Source organism: Podarcis cretensis (genome assembly GCF_951804945.1).
Source record: "Podarcis cretensis genome assembly, chromosome: 4".
Taxonomy (NCBI): domain Eukaryota; kingdom Metazoa; phylum Chordata; class Lepidosauria; order Squamata; family Lacertidae; genus Podarcis; species Podarcis cretensis.
In genome coordinates, this window is record NC_137173.1 from 5,432,077 (window position 1) to 5,452,082 (window position 20,006).

Below are 20,006 nucleotides of genomic sequence, written 5' to 3' on the forward strand. Positions count from 1 at the left end.
GTCACGTATGTCATGTGTGTGTGTCATGTTTGTACAAACTCTATGATTGGGGGGGGGGGGGTTTTCTGCAACACTTCTCAATATTCTCTGGTTGGCCTCTGTAATTTCCTCCTACCGATAGGGGACCCACTTAAGGACTCTGTATGGGCTCTGGAATACCCCATAAGGGAAACGGAGCAGTTTTTCCTATAACAGTGACATCTCCCATCACTGGAGACCCGTCCACGTGAGTTGGGCCATGCCGTCGGGAATGGCCCGGAAGTACTGCAGGCTGGTCCTGTGAATCCGCCACTTATACTTGCCGCAGGCCTTGACATACTGCATGAAATGAGGCGCGCCAGGGAAGATGATGTTGTCGGCCACGATGGTGGCCCCTTCCAGGAGGAGGTCGTGGGCCTCCAGCAGCTGCAGGTCTCTCAGGTAGCAGCGCTTCCAGTGGTCCATGAAGATGAAGTCCACGTGGCTCAGCCCGTATTTCTCCTTCAGCTGGGGGATGACTTCCTGCGAGGGTCCCCGGATGAGCTCCACCTGCGCGAGAGAAGCCCACCTACTTTCAGCAGCCAGAAACACCATAACCAGACACTGGAGAGACCTGTCAGGAGTAAGCATGGACCAATGGTACCAAATAGTATGGGAAACAGCCCTACTGGAAAAATTAACTAACAAACTGAAACTGACACGGGGACAAACAGAAGAAGACACCTTCACCCCGGTATGGCTCCCCTTTATCACATGCACAGCCCAACAAGACAATGACAATAATCCACCAACAGCATACAAATCAATATGGCTAACCTGATCCAAAACACCCACCCACCCCACTCACACACGAAAACAAAGATCACCACAGCCAATCACAAACAAACAATCACACCCTAGGCCAACCCCAAACTCTCTCACCACCAAAGGAACACAAGTGAACAACACAAACAACGCTGACACCAAACTCTACATACATTAAGCATAATAGAAACACCACCACCTGACCCCACCCCCATCCATCTTCCCTCCCTCCACCCCCTTTCTTTTCCCTTTTTTTTCTTTTTTCTTCTCCCCCTAATACTTCAACAAATGAAACGGATTTGTAAAAATGTTACACTGGGGGGGGGGGGGGGAAATGCGAGGCAATACACTTCTGTAAAACAAGAAAATCCTAAATAAAATATTTAATAAAAAAGAAAGAAAGAAAGAGAGGCAGAGGCATTTCTGTTAAGTACTGTTGGCAGGGTCATCCCAAATGCCTTTAGGGAGGTAATTTGATAATCAAGGCCTGCAGCTCGGACTTTGGTGGCAAAGGGGTGGGAGGAAGAAGAAGTCCTGACAATAACGGATTGGCACAATAGTGCGGGAGAGCAATCCTGAAGCCATTTTGACTCTCCCAATGACCTCAAATATTCCCCTGCAGGAAGGGAGGCAAATGGAGAAAGCCTTCCTACTGTCCTTTTGCTTGCAAATCCTGTCTTAAAGGCGTATTTGGGTGTGAATAGGGTGAGCCTATGACCTGGGACTCAAATATTTACCATCGCAAAAGAATGGCCAGGCTGCCCAGGTAAAGCAATAAGTGACCATTATCAGGTATCCTGGCAGACAGGATTTCTGCTGTAGACCGCCTCCTGTGATGTATTTCTTCTGTAGACCTGCCTCCTCCTGTGATGTATGTATGATGTTTTGGGGGTGGTGGTCTTGGGCTACAGGGTGGGCAATTTTAAAAGTGTATACAGTGGTACCTCAGGATGCGAATGGGATCCGTTCCGGAGCCCCGTTCGCATCCTGGAGCGAATGCAACCTGTGACTGCGCGTCTGCGCATGTGCGGGTCACAATTTGCCGCTTCCGTGCATGCGCGTGACGTCATTTAGACCGTCTGCGCGAGCAGAGAAACCCGGAAGTAACGCGTTCCGTTACTTACGAGTCGCCGTGGAGCACAACCCGAAAGCGCTCAACCTGAAGCAACTTCAACCCAAGGTATGACTGTACAGTGGTACCTCAGGTTACATATGCTTCAGGTTACAGACTCGGCTAACCCAGAAATATTACCTCGAGTTAAGAACTTTGCTTCAGGATGAGAACAGAAATCGTGCTCCGGCGGTGCGTCAGCAGCAGGAGGCCCCATTAGCTAAAGTGGTACCTCAGGTTAAGAACAGTTTCAGGTTAAGAACGGACCTCCAGAACGAATTAAGTACGTAAGCAGAGGTACCACTGTCTAAGGGTTTGCGCACCATTGTTCTGGGTCGCTCCTCCCTCCTGCGTGTGATGAGTGGGGACCCTGTTGCAACAGTTTAATAAAGATCAGGCACACTAATTGCTTTGCTTCTCAATATACTCTGCTTGGCCTCTGTTATTTCCTCCTACTGATAGGCAACCTGCTTAAGGACTCAGCTGTGGAAGCCCAAGGCACTCACGGTGTCATCGTCGAAGCCAGCCAGGCGGATAACCTTCTCGGCCACGGCCGCTTTGCGCTCGTCCATCTCCACGGTGTACAGCCGGGCGCCCAGTGGCAACAGCTGCGCGATGAGGATGGTGGCGTATCCGCAGTAGGTGCCCAGCTCCAAGACTCGGAGGGGAGCCTTCTCATAGATCAGCCGCTCCAGGATCTTGGCTAGAAGGCATCAAATCAAGGTTGCGTTTGGGGTGAGGAAGGATGGAGGGTGGCCAGCAACCAGCCACCTCTTCCCAATTTATTCCCTGCGGTTATTCTAAGACAGCGTTCTCCAAGATGGTGCCCTCCACGGGGCTGGCCAGGACTGTTGGGAGCCAGAGTATGAAATCTCAGGAGGGCACCGTCTTGGGGAAGGCTGTGAAACCCAAAAGCCCACCAAGGCAAGAATATTACTAGCGAAGAATTGGAAGAAACGAGATTTACCAACTATAGAAGAATGGCAGACAAAGATGATGGACTATATGGAACTTGCCGAATTTGCCGGGAGACTCTGAGACCAGAGAGAAGAGACGGTGGAAGAAGACTGGAAGAAGTTTAAAGAATATTTGGAAAAAACACGTTAATATTTAAATCTTAGAATAGCTTTGGAAGTGGATATAGGCTGTAGGGTTAGAAGTAGAAGACAGTGTGTTTTAAAATAGTATTATTAGTAAGTGATGAAATGTGAAGATTTTTAAGGTAAAAGTAAAAAATGGTTAAAATTTATGATATATGAAACTGCTAAAGATGAGGTAAAATGAAAATCAGATGGGGAGACTTGGGGAAGCTCACCTAATAATGTTTAGAAAAAATAAGGGCAAGACAAGAATTTGTATTGTTTGTATTTCTGTTTGTATTGTTTATTTGTGTTATAAAATGAATTTAAAAAAATTGGGGGGGGGCCACCAGGGCCCTACGAATAGCTGCTGCCTTCACAGTCCGAGGGCTAAAGTCTCGTGCGGCGTGTATAGCTGTAGAAGCTATTTGGGGCCTGCTAATTTTGGCCGGCCGGACTTAGGGAGCTCAGACTCCTGCCTGGATCAAGGCAGAAATGTGATCCTCTGGCTCCAAGCCCAAGGCTTTAGTGCTGTGGTTCCTCCGTGCCAGAGGTAAAGACTCTCTGCCCATGCTCAGAGGCAATCTCTCCTCTTAGCTGGCTGGAGCGTGGTGCTGATAACGCCCAGGTTGCAGGTTCAATCCCCGCAAGGGGGGGGCGGACTACATGATCCTCAGGGTCCCTTCCAGCTCTAGAATTCTAAGGGATGTGCTGTGACGCCGAAACCCGGTTGGCAGGCAGCTTCAGTGTGCCAGCAGCCAATGCAACAGGGCACGACACTATTTACAGCTGCGCTGTTGGCTCCTCGACCAGAAACTGGCACAAAGCAACCAAAAGTCTATTAACATGATTCTTTGCTTGTGTTGGCTGTGGGTTGGGCCCTCTGGGAGGGGGTGGGAATCGCTTCCGCCGTGCCTCTTTCATGAATGTTGGTTCACTTAAACGCTTTGAAACTTCATCCTTTGAAAACCAACCGGTCCCTGGTGAGTTTGAAAGCTGCAATAACTTGTGAGGGAACACCTGAGACTGGATGCCACTGGCTCCTACGAGTCTCTTTTACAATCGTATACTGAGTGTCTTGAAGCATAAGGGGGGAAATATAACTTAATAATAATTGTAATGCAAATTAATGCAATAATCAGTCCCTAAAACAGCCCAGGTGCATCAGGGCTAAAAGATGTTCCAAAGTGAATAACTAAAAGAGATGGTGAGCTTAGAAGCTCATTGAAACCAGGTTGTTTTCAATAACTGTTATATAGGTGCCTGGCTCGATTGCTGTAAATCAGGCATGCCCAAAGTCTGTTTCGGGGGCGTAATCCGGCCTGCCGGTCGGTTGAATCTGGCCCCTGTGGCAGTTTATTATTGGTCTCAACTAGGGCCAGGGCCTTTTCAGTACTGGCCCCGACTTGGTGGAATGCTCTGTCACAAGAGACCAGGGCCCTGCGGGACTTGACATCTTTCCGCAGGGTCTGCAAGACAGAGCTGTTCCACCTGGCCTTTGGTTTGGACTCAGTCTGACCCTTATGCTGCCCTCCCCTTTTGGTTTTGATCAATGGGCTACTTTTAAAACGAGGCTGCATTTTAACCTGTATTTTAAATTGGGGTTGTTTTTCCCCCCTGTTATGTTTTTCCTGTAATTTTACTGATGTTAGCAGCTCTGAGCCCTAGCCGGGGAGGGCAGGGTATTTATTACTATTATTATTATTATTATTATTATTAATTAATTAATTAATTAATTAATTAATTTCCTGGGGTAAAAGCCCAAAAAAAACCTCAACAACTTCAATCCTAAAAGAAGCTCAACAGCTTCTATTCTAAAAAAAGCTCAACAATTTTGGTTGGCTCTCTGGTTGGCCCTTCACTTCATCAAATCTGGCCCTCTTTGAAAAAGTTTGGACATCACTGCTGTAAATGGCAGGGGGTTGGACTAGATGATGCTTAGGAAACCTTTCCAGCTCTGCAATTCTGTGGTTCTACATTCCTTAATGCCTGCCGCGGTCTCTCTAGTCTTTGGCACAGCCTTCTACCAGAGGCGGTCTGGAGCACTTTAAATAAGCAGAAAGAAAGAGGGATTGTGTGACCTGGCCTTATCTATTTGCGATTTGTGCTTCTAGCCTGCCCTTCACCAAATATTTCCAGGGCAGGTCACTGATTACTGCAACTGACATTAGTACAACGTATGCCCAAAATTCTATCTAGACTAAAACCACAAAAAAACGGCCACAGCTATAAATAAAAAACTCTGATGCGGGATCAGCAGTTCTGCTGCCTGCTTTACAAGTTTGATTGCTTCCGCTATGATCTGCTTCTAAATGTGTAGATATACTGTATTGGCCTGAATATAAGCCTCACTTCCCCCCCCAAATTCTGATCGTGGAAAGTTACAGTGCGGCTTAAATTTGCGACCTAACAAAAATTGGCTTTGATGATATCGCTGCTGAAACAGACATACGGTAAAATGAAACGGGTGTGAGTGACTGCAGAATTTTCTCCCCCCCCCCCCCCGAATTTTAAAGGTGTGACTTATATTCAGGTGCGGCTTATATTCGGGCCAATACGATGCATCTAATAAAACAGCATCTTGAAGGGGCAACAGGAAGTTTTAAAACTACAGAATTCCCTCCCCCAGGAGGCAGTGAGGGCCAGCAGCTTGGATGGCTTTAATAGAAGATTCGACAAATTCACGGAGGAGACAGCTGCTAGACATGGTGGCCATTTTCTTTCTCTGCTGTTGTGCCTCTGAAGGGACCCAAGGATCATCTAGTCCAACCCCCTGCAATGTTCTAGCATGGCTCTCCTTATGTCAGACATGTCCAAAGTCCGTTTCGGGGGTCTAATCCGGCCCTCAGTTCATCAAATCTGGCCCTCTTTGAAAAAAGTTTGGGCACCTCTGCTTATGTCCTTGCCAGTGTGTGCTCTCCCTCTCATTACAGTTAGACCTAAGAAGAGCCCATTCCCTGGAACTCCCCGCCACTTGATTAAGTCAAGGGGCCAAGGCAATCGCATCGTGTCTCAGGCCTTCAACATGGGGTAGGTTGTTCAGAGAGAAACAGAGGCAAATTAAAAACAGACGGATCCAGGATTCCTCACTGCATTCCCATCCCATCCAACATATCTCTGGTGAAAATAGGGATGTCCTATTCGATCCCCTCTGACAATTCTCCAGTAAAAACAAGGACGTTCTATTCCATTTCTCCCAATGGAAACAGTGACGTCCTATTCCATCCCCTCCAACATTTCTCCGATGGAAACAGGGACGTCCAATTCCATCCCCTCCAACATTTCTCCCATGAAAATCAGGACGTCCTATTCCATCCCCTCCAGCATTTCTCCCATGAAAATCAGGACGTCCTATTCCATCCCCTCCAACATTTCTCCCATGAAAATCAGGACGTCCTATTCCATCCCCTCCAACATTTCTCCCATGAAAATCAGGACGTCCTATTCCATCCCCTCCAACATTTCTCCGATGGAAACAGGGACGTCCAATTCCATCCCCTCCAACATTTCTCCCATGAAAATCAGGACGTCTTATTCCATCCCCTCCAACATTTCTCCCATGAAAATCAGGACGTCTTATTCCATCCCCTCCAACATTTCTCCCATGAAAATCAGGACGTCCTCTTCCATCCCCTCCAACATTTCTCCCATGAAAATCAGGACGTCTTATTCCATCCCCTCCAACATTTCTCCCATGAAAATCAGGACGTCCTCTTCCATCCCCTCCAACATTTCTCCCATGAAAATCAGGACGTCCTCTTCCATCCCCTCCAACATTTCTCCCATGAAAATCAGGACGTCTTATTCCATCCCCTCCAACATTTCTCCCATGAAAATCAGGACGTCCTATTCCATCCCCTCCAACATTTCTCAGATGCAAACAGGGACATTCCCCCGTCCCCATCGCACACCTTTCTGGGGTCCCAAGTTGCTGAGATACTCGCAGTGGTAGCTCCAGTGGTCAAAGGTCTCCAAGATGTGCTGGGGGTCTCCCGGGATGGTGTGGGTCAAGACGTACTGGAAGGCCCTCTCTTCCTTGGGGATGCCCGTCAGGTAGTCTCGCACCCGCCGCACCAGCACCGCCCGGTAAAAGAGGCAGAAGTAGTGCCGGTAGCGGATGAGCAGCGTCACCACGAAAGGGATGAACGCCAGCGCAATCGCCGGGGAGACCATGGCAGTGTGCTGAGAAGCCGTCTGCCGTCCTCAGACCTGGGGAGACACAAGCGGGGCAGGGGAGGCCTGGGTGACACCCCCCAAACTCTTGATCAGCCTGCAGTCTCATGTTTATTTCCCTGGGAGCAAACCTCACGGATCTGGATGGGACTTACTTCTAAGGAGACATGAATAGACACCGTTAGTCCCTTTTATATGTCTTGGGCCCAGGATATCTGAAGGAGTGTTTTTTCCCAAACGAATCTGCCCGGGGGGAAGCCCTTCTCTCTGTCCCACCACCCTCTCAGACATCTTTGGTGGGGATGCAGGAGAAGACCTTATTGGTGAAGAAGAAGAAGAAGAAGAAGAAGAAGAAGAAGAAGAAGAAGAAGAAGAAGAAGAAGAAGAGGAGGAGGAGTTTGGATTTGATATCCCGCTTTATCACTACCCGAAGGAGTCTCAAAGCGGCTCACAATCTCCTTTCCCTTCCTCCCCCACAACAAACACTCTGTGAGGTGAGTGGGGCTGAGAGACTTCAGAGAAGTGTGACTGGCCCAAGGTCACCCAGCAGCTGCATGTGGAGGAGCGGAGACGCGAACCCGGTTCACCAGATTACGAGTCCACCACTCTTAACCATTACACCACACTGGTGGTGGCTTTCAAACAAAGATGTGCTCTTCTAAGCCCACACCCCCAGCCTGTTCACATTCCTGTCTACGCTGGCTTGGTCACATTCACAGAATGGAAGATGCAAGGTCCCCAAGGACACGGAGCAATGGTTCCAAACTACAAGAAAAAAGATTCCACCTAAACATTAGGAAGAACTTCCTGACAGTAAGAGTTGTTCGACAGTGGAATTTGCTGTCAAGGAGTGTGGTGGAGTCTCCTTCTTTGGAGGTCTTTAAGCAGAGGCTTGACAACCATATGTCAGGAGTGCTCTGATGGTGTTTCCTGCTTGGCAGGGGGTTGGACTCGATGGCCCTTGTGGTCTCTTCCAACTCTATGATTCTATGATTCTAAGGATGTTCTCTACCGGGAGCTGGCTTCAGCGCAAGGCCAGTTGGCAGATTAACTTCGCTACGAAGATGTCTGCAAACATGCCATGAGGGCTGGCAGCACCAACCTGCCCTGTGGGAATCCCTTGCGGACGACTGCAGTGCCTGGAGACAGGTAGTTGAGTTGTTTATCTGTAGCAGTGACCAGAGGAGGAATGACCTCTGGGAGGAGCACAGAGAGAAGAAATGCCTGGGTGCATCTGCAGCAACACAACCGGATGCCTTCCTCTGCCCCAGCTGCAACAAAACATGTCTCTCCTCTATCAGTCTCTACAGTAGGCACTGCAGCCTTCCAGCAGTTTGACTTCAGCCCCAAAGGCATGTTCCTCCATTGGTTGTAAAGAGTCTGGCACTCTAACCACTACACCTCACAGTCAGTGAGACCCTCCACCCAGACTGCATTATTCCAAAGCATGTAACTTTTCTAACAAACCACATCCAGGATAACTGCTGGCTGCCTGCCTTGCTTTTAAGAGACCTCCAGTATAGATAGGGGTGTCTTTTGAATTTGGTATCCACATCAACTCTTCTGGGCGGGGATAGTTCTGTAACATCAGTGCCAGCTGTCATTGGACAGATATAGTTCGCCATAAGGTGGTCATTCAGCATGTGAAATTGTAGAGGCAACTATTATACAGCCGTCATTTTATCATCAGAAGGGAATGGGGGGGGGGTCCAAAAAGACAAAGAAATAACCTCATGCGTTTTGCAAAGAACTTTCGGGGGTAGGATCTGTGTGGAGCAGTTTAATAGAATGAGTAATAAACCAAAGGGAATTGGTTTCCTCATGGATTCTGAGCTCTGGGAGTGACCAAGAATCAGTGGGGTGTAGTGGTTAGAGCAGGGGTAGGCAACCTAAGGCCCGGGGGCTGGATGCGGCCCAATCGCCTTCTCAATCCAGCCCACGGACGGTCTGGGAATCAGCGTGTTTTTATATGAGAGGAATATGTCCTTTTATTTACAATGCATCTCTGGGCTATTTGTGGGGCATAGGAATTCATTCATTTTTTTCCTTTTCAAAATATAGTCCGGCCCCCAACATGGTCTGAGGGATGGTGGACCGGCCCCCTGCTGAAAAAGGCTGCTGACCCCTGGGTTAGAGTGTCGGACTAAGACTTTGGAGAGACCAGGGTTCAAATTCCCATTTGACCACTTCAAGCTCGCTTGGTGGGACGGGGGCCTGTCGCTGCCTCTCAGCCTGCCCTACCTCACAGGGTTGTTTTGGGGATCAAATGAGGAGGGGGAGAATCACGCAGGCCATCTTTGGAGAAAAAGGCGATGGAGCAAATGAATAAAAATGCTTCCTCTCCTCTCTGCCTCACCTGAAATAACAGAGGCAGCGCTTCCGCAGGATGCTGAGGACACGGGGGGGGGGGGGCAGGGAGGCAGTTCTTACCTGCTCAGTTGTGTCTCACCTGGAGGCCGGGATGTGGAGACCCTCTTGACTCCCCTAGGTGTCTGGGGCGAGAGGCCGAGCGGAGCAGCATCCCTCCTGCTCTGAGCCATAAATGATGGATGGTGTCACCTAAGCCGCCTCTTGGATTTCGCTTTGCACCTGCCGTCATCCTGGCACAGGTGGCAAGGCAGAGGGGGCTCCGCTTCCGAGGGAAAGGTGGAGGCCCCTGAAGCCTCAGCAGAAGCGAAATAAGCGGCTTCGCAGGGTTACTGGGAGGATAAAAGGAGGGGAGCTATATCTATGAACCTTTGCATGAAGGGTGGCTCCATAATAATAATAATAATAATAATTTATTATTTGTACCCTGCCCATCTGGCTGGGTTTCCCCAGCCACTCTGGGCAGCTTCCAACAAAAGTTTAAAAATACATTAAAATGTCACACATTTAAAACTTCCCTGAACAGAGCTGCCTTCAGATGTTTTCTAAAAGTCAGGTAGTTGTTTATTTCTTTGACATCTGATGGGAGGGCGTTTCACAGGGTGGGCGCCACTACTAAGAAGGTCCTCTGCCTGGTTCCCTGTAACTTGGCTTCTTGCAGGGAGGGAACTGCCAGAAGGCCCTCGGAGCTGGACCGCAGTGTCCGGGCAGAACGATGGGGGTGGAGATGCTCCTTCAGGTATACTGGACTGAGGCAGTTTAGGGTTTTAAAGGTCAACACCAACACTTTGAATTGTGCTCAGAAATGTGTTGTTGTTGTTTAGTTGTTTAGTCTTTCAAGACCAGTGTTATGTGGTCTCGGCAGCCACTCCCAGTCACCGGTCTAGCTGCTGCATTCTGGATTAATTGCAGTTTCTGGGTCACCTTCAAAGGTAGCCCCACGTAGAGTGCATTGCAGTAGTCCAAGCGGGAGATAACCAGAGCATGCACCACTCTGGCAAGACAGTCTGCAGGCAGGGAGGGTCTCATCCTGCGTACCAGATGGAGCTGATAAACAGCTGCCCTGGACACAGAATTGACCTGCGCCTCTTTGGACAGCTGTGAGTCCAAAATGACTCCCAGGCATGCCAATGCGTTCCAGCAATGGAGCGAGCCCTTTTTGCATCTATGTTCTTGATTAGGAGATTTTCAAAAACCAAATTCCTCAGCGCCAAAGAGCATAACTGGGAACACGCTGGAACAAATCTCATTTCACCTCAGTTGTCTCGGTTCCCTTTGAGAGGGGCCAGTTTCTCCTCCCCTGATCCCACCCGCAAGTCTGGGCTTGACCTGCTTCCTTTCAGCGGCTCTGAGGCAGAGATTAGCCCAGGCTGTGCATTTAGACAGAACGCAGTGAGGAAAGGAGAAGCTGAGCCTGTTGAACTCCCGCCCGCCATTCAGCTTGCACCATTACTGTTGTTGCTATTTATTAAATTTGTCGGCTGCGTCATTTTGCCCATGCTCAAGAACCACCACCAATGCTGTGGTGGCAAATGCCAACAGTTTGCAGACTGGCTCACTGTCTCAGATTCATTAAAAGACCCAGGCTGGCAGTGTAGCGGATAAGAGTGTCAGGCTGGGACCTGGGAGAGACCCGGGTTCAAGTCCCCTCCCTCGGCCATGAAGCTTGATGGGTGAGCTTCAGGCACCAGTCACTGCCTTCTCTCAGCCTCATTGACCTCACAGAGTTGTCGTAGGGATTGAATCAGGTGTCAGGGAGAGAACAACATGTGGCACCTCCTCGGAGGAAAAGGTGGGATATAAATGGAATAAACAAATAATAAGTAAGAGGAGCTCTGTGGACGAAGAGGTACTTTATAAACAGCCCCTGCCCAAGATCTTAACCTGAGATAGACACTTACAGTATTTGACTTGTGGAACACATGTGCCTCTGAGTATGTGCAGAGTGCCTTTCCCCCTCATCACCGAGCTAATCAGAGCCTGCTCCTCCCCTTTTTCTCAATACACGTCTGAGTCCTTTCTGCTGAGGCCCCGTCCGACTTGAGCTTCCCTCCCAGCCAGAAACCAAGAAGGAAGCAAGAAAAAAGCACACCAAGTGGAAATTTATCACATGTGGTGGACCTGCCCCAAGGTGAAAGACTTCTGGGAGAAGATGTATAATGAATTGAAAAAAATGTTGAAATATACATTTATTAAGAAACCAGAGGCCTTACTTCTTGGAATAACAGGTCTGGAACTACCCAAGAAAGATGTTAGATTGTTTTTGTATGCCACAACTGCAGCTAGAATTTTGTTAGCTAAGAATTGGAAAACACAAGAAGTTCCAACAGTGGAGGAATGGCAGAGGAAGATGATGGACTTTTTGGAGCTAGCCGACCTCACCGGAAGAGCCCGTGACCAGGAGGAGGAGGAGTACCAGGAGGAATGGAAGAAATTCAAAGACTATTTAGTTAAATATGCTAAGATAACTTAATTGGAAAAACTTGCAAATACCAGACAGGCCTAGGATTTAAATATGTGATGTTAGAAAATAATATGTTTAAAGTAAAAATGAAAAGGAAGAAAGATGTTGTGATTAAATTAATTTTATGAGAAAATTGGTTTTGGAAAACTGTTACAATGAAATACACTGAAATTTAGCTAGGGGGATTTGAGGAAGTCACTTAACAATGTTACTAAGATTGGATTAAGTACAGCTAAAATGTATGTTTGTTTGTTTAAAAATTCTGGAAAATCAATAAAAAAATTTGGGGGGAAAAAGCACACCAAGAACTCAGGCCAATTTAAGTTAATAATCAATTGTAACAAAAACTAATCCATTCAAAAGTATGTATTCTGACAAGGATTACAAACTCAAATAGAGATTACAAACAGAGATTACAAACTCAAACTCATAAAGATATGTATAACACAATAATTCGTTACAGAATTAGAGATAAGAGTTTATGAGTAGAGATAAATTCATGTTAGTCCATAGTCAGATTTGACGTGAAGGTCTTAGTTTCAATCATTGAGGAGAAGTCAGAAGTCAATTATGGATCAGAAGCCAGGGCAGGGCCCTGTTTCGATGTATTCACCTCCATCAGCTAATTTTTTAAAGGGTTGTGTAAGTTTGAAGACTTTCGGATAAATATATCCTGTCATTTTCTACGTTTCTCAGAGATAACAACTACGTGTGGCCTGAGTTCTTGGTGTGCTTTTTTCTTGGTATATTTAATAACAAGAACTCCAATTTATTTAACGTTAGAAACCAAGAAGGAGCTTTCACAAACAGCCGTATATTTATTGATTCAGGTGTTGAAACAAACGTTTTAGTGGATAAACAAGTCACGAAATGTGAACACGCAGTATAAAATGCTGGATTTCAGGGGAAATATCACACACACCCAGTAGTCTACTAATTTGAGGCTTGGGAGGGACAAATGTCTTTATCACTGCGGTTTCCACGCAGAGGTAAATTCTAATCCGGATGGAAGTTTGGAATGGTGGCACCCTAGAGCTGGAAACTGGCTAGCAAGAGAGGCCTTTTGGATAGGAAAGGAAGTTGCTTTTGTGCCTGAAATTGAGCATAAATTCAACGCCTCGCCTCTGCCAAGTTGCATCAGCGCATGGCACCTCTGTGTTTCTGGCGACCAGCAAAGGCCACCTTCCCCAACCCCTGGCCAATATTAGATACCATATCCTAACACCATCTGGAGGAAGTGTTGGGCACGCCAGAAGCCCGGCTAAATCTAAACGCATTGTCTGGCTTGAATCACAGACGTGCAAAGTTGGAAGGGACCCCACAAGGTCATCCATCCCAACCCCCCCCCCCCCCCGTGATGCAGGAATTCCGCAGCAGAAGATAAATCGCAGAACCTGGTCGGGTGGGGAGGGGAGGAGGAAATGCTGCCGCCTCTTAACACTGCATTTTCCGCACGGCCCTGGTGAACTTCTTCAGCTCCTTCTCCCCCCGCCGCCACCTCCTGACCCAGGAGAGGACGAGTCGGCCAGCTACCCTGTGCCCCATGGCAAGGACCACGGACCCAGGCTCTGCCGCCGTCACTTCCTCGCAGGAGCAGGCCTCTCCGTTGGTCAGCCACAGAACCGGCTTCTTCAGCTCTTCCTCCGACCAGCCGTCCTGCCTGTAAAGGGTGCGCCCCCGGAGGTCAGGGGTCACCTGGAGGTCCCCGTCGATGGCAGATGAAGATTTGATGCTCATTTTTAAGGCTGCGGGAGACAGGGAGAAGCGAGGGGAAAGGGACAGGGTTAGTGGGGAGGCTCCTCTGCAAGTTGGGTTTTTTCCCTCCTCGCTCCCTGCCGTCAAGGGCTGCCCCTGAAATTCCTGTACCCATAGTTGACAATTTTTCCCTTTTCTTGCGAGGAATCCTATTTGGAATAAGGGAATTTCCCTTTAAAAAAGGGAAAAAGTTGGCAGCTATGCCTGTACCATTTCTGGTGGCCATTGGCTAGGACCCCTCGACCGCGACCTCCGTATGCCTCTTCACCAGGGCTGGATTTCGGTTTGATGATGCCCTAAGCTCCTGAAGGTAATGGGGCCCTTTATATGTCCAGCTGTCCTTTGCCAACAGCAAACCGTCACTGTTTTGAATATATGCTATCTGGTAATTTATGGACCCAATAGGTATCTAAAGCCATTTGCACATAACAAAATATGCATTTTATCAAAGTAATTGTTGAACTGAAATACAGTTAAGAAGTACATTAATAGTGAAATAATTAAGCTCTAACTTAAAATGATTTTTTATTCATAACAAACTTAATAATGCAAACACATTGGCATTTGGCGATAACAAACGTTCCTTTAGAAACACAATTTGTAAAGACTCATAATCTAGTCTCTAGAAATTTGCTATAACGTGAAATAATGATAGGTGTAAATATATGATGCAAACTACAAATAATGATAAATAGCAGAATGTAGGCACCCTTTATATAGAAATCAGCAAACCAGGGATATTTTAGGGAGTAGGCGAGCAGGCGGGGCCCATGACTTACCGTATTTTTTGCTCTATAAGACTCACTTTTTCCCTCCTAAAAAAGTAAGGGGAAATGTGTGTGCGTCTTATGGAGCGAATGCAGGCTGTGCAGCTATCCCAGAAGCCAGAACAGCAAGAGGGATTGCTGCTTTCACTGCGCAGCGATCCCTCTTGCTGTTCTGGCTTCTGAGATTCAGAATATTTTTTTTCTTGTTTTCCTCCTCCAAAAACTAGGTGCGTCTTGTGGTCTGGTGCGTCTTATGGAGCGAAAAATATGGTACATCACAGGAGCCTACACAACACAAAACACTGTTGCTGTATGTAGGTTTTATTTTATTTGTTTTTTATCTTATATTTTGGAAAGGTACATCCAGGTTTTCCCCCCTTTACATTTTTTGGGGGCCCCCAAGAGAGTGGGGCCCTAAGCTATAGCTTGTTTAGCTTATACGTAAATCCGGCACTGCTCCTCATAGAATTACAAGGTTGGGAGGGACCCAAAGGTCATCTAGTCCAACCTCCCCCCCCCCCCCCAATGCACGAACCACGGCTAATTTGGGGCAGGCAGGCAGGGTTGTAGATGCTGATTACGTTCACAATCGTGGCTTGAAACACGGCAATATCATTCCATCCACTGTTGCATTTCAAGCTGCATTTACACAGAGAGGTGTTTTCTGTTATTTATTTATTTATCATTCAAATTTATATACTACCAGCCCTCTAAAGATCTCAGGGCGGTTCACATCAGAAGGAGGGGTGGGGTATGTCTTCACCAAATGTGCAGGACTTTTGGGGGTGGCCTCCACCGCAACCTCTCCCCGCCCGCCCGATGTTCACGAAGCTGTCAAATGCGCCAGCATAATGGCTGTTAGGGGGTGTCCACATTATGGCTTACCCCGTACAGTATCCAGTTTTGCAATCGGTTTGACGGGGGTGGGGGTGGGAGTGGGAACCATCAAAAAGCCACACTAGCCAAGAAACTACAAAACCGATATGGATTTTGCTGAACGTCTTGCGAATGTGGCTTCAAAAATTAGATAATAATAAATAATAATAAATTTTTATTTATACCCCGCCCTTCCCGGTTCAGAAAACTGGGCTCAGGGCGGCTAACAACAAATTTAAAACACTTAATTGTTGCAACAAAAAACAGTGTAAAATACAGTATAAAATGTGATTAACAATAAATTCAGAATTCAAAAATAAATTTAGGGGGGAAATCCATCCAATAAACATTAGATGATCACCAGGGCTAGCTGGCTAAATTAGTCCTATTTGGGCCAGCGAGGAAACCAGGGGAGAATTAGCTGTGGGATCCCAGAGCGGGTAATCTTCATAAAAAGGGGAGGGGGAGGGAAGGAAGGGGAATAAAAGATGCGGAATAATTGGTAATGGGAGCATATTCTGAGTCAATGTGCCAGTTGAGTAACATTCGTGAGTGCAATGAATGAATGGCCTATCCTTCTTCTCTCCCCAGGCACTTCCCAAACCATTTCTGGGGATCCCCCAGTAATTTGGGGGTTGAAGGAGAAGTGCCATTGCACTTGTGGGCGGTTTTCCATTCACGTGAATTCCCCCCCCCCAGACATGCAGCACCACTTTTCCCTGGCCAGCACACAGAACGAGAGACTCACCAAAGTCCTGGCTGCAGATGTTCTCCAGGAATTCCTTCTCCCCAATCTCAGTATGCAGACAGGCAGCACACACTGTGTCTGGAGGAGCAAAGGAGATATATCCTAAATATACCCAGCTCCTTCAACCGTTCCTCATCAGGCATGTATCCCGGGCGCTTGGTCCATCTCGGTCGCCCTTCTCTGCACACCTTCCAGCTTCTCAACTTCCTTCTTCAATTGAGGTGCTCAGAAACGGACGCTGCCTTTCCCAATTGAATCACAGCATACATATATTGATATCTGTCGGGGCAGGTACCCAGTTGACTGGGTCGCACGGACACACTGATTTATTTTATGTCTTGCGTTTCTGGTTTGTCTATTGCACTTGCTCAAGGAAATAATATGGCCGAAATTCCTCTGCAAGAAGCTCAAGGTGGTACAGACAGTTCTTCCCCCTCCTCGTTTAAAATGCCAACAACAACTCTGCAAGGTAGATTGGGCTGAGAGAAGCGAGCTGTTGTAAACAAAAATCTGCCCTTTTTTCCCTTATGGGGTATCCAAGAGCCCATATAGAATTATTACATAGGTTCCCTATTGGTAGAAGAAAATAACAGAGGCCAACCAGAGAATATTGAGAAGCAAAGCAGCTAGTAAGCCTGATCTTTATTGATCTGTTGCAACAGGGTCCTCACTCACCGCAGACAGGAGGGAGGAGGAACCCAGAACCCAGGTGTGTCCGCCCTTATATAGACATTTTAAATTTCCCACCCTAGAGTTCAAGACCACCCGCAGAAACATCATACATACATCACAGAAGGGGTGTAGCTCAAGACCACCCCTCCAGATACATCATACCTACATCACAGAAAAGGTGGTCTACAGCAGAAATCTGAGGGCCTTGTTTATATCGTCTGACAGGTTTACCTGTTAATGCTCACTTGATTGGATACCCTGGGGAGCCTGGCTAGTCTTTTGTAGGTGCCCAAGGGGGGGTGTCTCTGAGCTGGAGGTCCTGATCTGGCCCCTGGCCCCCTGTCTTCCACCTGGGAGACTTGTCCCGTGGGGAACACAAGGACCTGCCCCGCCTGACACTCAAGGAGCAGCTCACCCTGTTCATACACAGACATACCCTTAAGACAGGATTTGTGAAGGAAAAGACAACGGGGAGCCTTTTACATTTTTCTTTGACCTTGCAAAGAAATAATTGAGGTCAGTTTGGGAATAAAAAATGGTTTCAGGTTGGTCTTCCTGTGCTGATCTATGTATGTGCTTCGTAGGTACACGTGATTCGAACCCATGTCTCCCAAGTCCTTGTCCGACCCTCTGAGGGAAGCAGTGAGGGGGGAAAGGCAGCTCAGAGGGAAGGAAGAGCTGGGCTGCTTGTGCCCCTTGCCCTGGTCCTCCCTGGGGGCTTTCCCGCCCCGGCCACCCGGCCCGCTCACCTCTCGCCTACCTTCTTTTGGGAGCCGCACTCTGTCGGCCGGGCCGGCAGGCGGGACGCAGAGCTCGTTCCCCCGGGGGAAGCGGCTGCAGTTGAGCATCTCGGGCCAGGGGAAGCCGAAGGCGGCCATGACGGGGGTGCAGCCGTCCCGGACGGCCTCGCAGAGGGAGCGGCAGGGGAAGATGGGCTCGTCCAGCTCGCTGATGCAGACGGGGGCGAAGAGAGAGCAGAGGAACTTCTTGGTGTCTCGGTGGCACTGCTTGGTGAGGAGGGGCACCCAGGAGGCGGCCTGCTGCAGCGCCTCCTTCATGGTCTCATGGCCCAGGAGGTTGGGCAAGCGCATCTCGCTGTAGCCCACGCCGTGGCACAGGCTCATGCTGCTGGGCACGGGCTTGCAGCTGCTGCGGCGGCTGCTCAGCTGGGCCAGCTGGTAGGCGAAGGAGGGCGAGGAGGAGCAGGAGGAGGGGAAGGAGCAGCTCCAGGCGGCCAGGAGGAGAGCAAGCGGGATCGGGACCTCCATCAGCAGCCTGGAGGGGAAAGAGAACTACAGTGGTACCTTGGTACTCAAACGCCTTGGTACTCAAACACCGAAAACCAGGAAGGAAGTGCTCCCTCCACCACAAAAGAACAGATAGTAAAACAAATCACCTCGCATATAAAATAAAATTCTTCCATATATCGGGACTTCTGTCATCCTCGATAGGGGTCCATCATTACCTTGTTGACTGCATAATTGCATTTTTTAAACTTATTGTCAATTGTCCACATTCTTGGTAGAATATATCATTGCAGAAGTTGTTCAAAACATGTCAAAGATTTTATCTGAGAACAATGTTCTTTTAAATATAATTGGAATCAATCTCATTCTTTGTTAAATTCTTGGTTTGTCTGATTCCTAATTTTCCCTGTCATCTTTGCCAAGTCTACATATTCAAATAACTTCGCCTGCCATTCCAATTTAGTTGGTATTTTATCTCCCTTCCACCATCTAGCTATTAACATTCTCGCCGCAGCAGTTGCGTACATAAATACCTTTCTTAATTCTTTCGCTATATCTGTAGCAATAATACCTAAAAAGAAGGCTCCCAGCTTTTTGATTTGAACATTTTTGAAAGCTCATTAGAGATGATTTCCCAAAAGTTTTTTTTAAATATTTATGACATTTCTACCACATGTGATACATTGTTCCCTCTGTTTCTTTACATCTCCAGCAAAGATTTGAGCTGGTTTTATACATTTTCGCCAGTTTGCTTGGTGTAACGTACCATCGGTAGAACACCATAGAATTTTCTTTTAAAATATAGCAAGCCATAAACTTTAAGTCATTTCTCCAAAGCTTTTCCCAAGAGACCATTCATAATAATTAGTATTATGAGAAGATTACACCTGCCGTTTTCTATTAAACGGCTCTGGGGGTGTGATCGAAGCAGGGATGGGATAGAGGTTTGGGGGCTAAGCAAGGAGGAGCAGGGTTGTGGAAAGTAAACTTGAAATTTACAGACTGCATATTATTGAGAGAGAATTATATGAAAATGATGTATAGATGGTATATATCACCAGTTAATTGGCAAAAATGTATAAAAAAGAAAGAGTATTGGAGGTGCGAAGCAGAAGGTACGTTTTATCATATGTGGTGGGATTGCAAAAAGGTAAAAGCTTATTGGGAAATGATATATAAGGAGTTGAAGAAAATGTTGAAAATAACGTTTGTAAAAAAAACCAGAAGCCTTTCTACTAGGTATCTTAGGCCAAGATATACTGAAAGAAAAGAGGACTTTATTTATGTATGCCACTACAGCTGCGAGAATGTTGATTGCACAAAATTGGAAGACTGGAGAAATACCAACTAAAGAACAATGGCAAGAGAAGTTGATGAACTATGCAGAACTGGCAAAAATGGCAGACAGACTAAGAGAAAAAGGCAACAGAGACGTTGAAAAAGAATGGGAACCATTTATATTATACTTGCAGAAACAAAGAAAGTCTATAGACTTGATGGCAGGATTTAAATAAACTTTCACATTAGTCTTAGAAAATGTGTAGAAGATAGAGAAATAATATGGTGTGCTTATTTTCATCTTTATGTTTTTAGGTTAGATGTTATTGTATAAATATGTTGTTAGTATTATTTTCTTTTAAGGTAAAGGTACCCCTGCCCGTACGGGCCAGTCTTGACAGACTCTGGGGTTGTGCGCCCATCTCACTTAAGAGGCCAGGGGCCAGCGCTGTCCGGAGACACTTCCGGGTCACGTGGCCAGCGTGACATCGCTGCCCTGGCGAGCCAGAGCCGCACACGGAAACGCCGTTTACCTTCCCGCTGGTAAGCGGTCCCTATTTATCTACTTGCACCCGGAGGTGCTTTCGAACTGCTAGGTTGGCAGGCGCTGGGACCGAGCAGCGGGAGCGCACCCCGCCGCAGGGATTCGAACCGCCGACCTTTCGATCGGCAAGTCCTAGGCACTG

The 20,006-nt window shown here is 47.5% G+C and overlaps 2 protein-coding genes across 4 annotated transcripts in view; both read right to left on the reverse strand.

Moving 5' to 3' along the window:
* Window positions 1-65: 65 nt before the first annotated feature.
* LOC307214587 (transmembrane O-methyltransferase homolog) lies at window positions 66-7,146 on the reverse strand (the record flags this gene model as incomplete). The annotated part of the gene is made up of 3 exons (XM_079973196.1): window positions 66-528; window positions 2,401-2,597; window positions 6,885-7,146. The coding sequence occupies 3 exons, from the start codon at window positions 7,144-7,146 to the stop codon at window positions 208-210; spliced, it is 780 nt and encodes a 259-aa protein (XP_079829322.1). The 3' UTR covers window positions 66-207.
* A 6,035-nt stretch (window positions 7,147-13,181) lies between these two features.
* The window catches only part of LOC307214995 (secreted frizzled-related protein 2-like), a 187,868-nt gene continuing 181,043 nt past the window's right edge, over window positions 13,182-20,006 (reverse strand). For all 3 annotated transcript variants that reach the window (XM_079974119.1, XM_079974118.1, XM_079974117.1), the window contains exons 2-4: window positions 17,556-18,070; window positions 16,124-16,201; window positions 13,182-13,722 (exon numbers count right to left, since the gene is read on the reverse strand). In XM_079974119.1, coding sequence (XP_079830245.1) covers window positions 13,412-13,722; window positions 16,124-16,201; window positions 17,556-18,063 — 897 coding nt within the window. In that variant the 5' untranslated portion in view covers window positions 18,064-18,070 and the 3' untranslated portion in view covers window positions 13,182-13,411. The remainder of the gene's footprint in view (window positions 13,723-16,123; window positions 16,202-17,555; window positions 18,071-20,006) is intronic.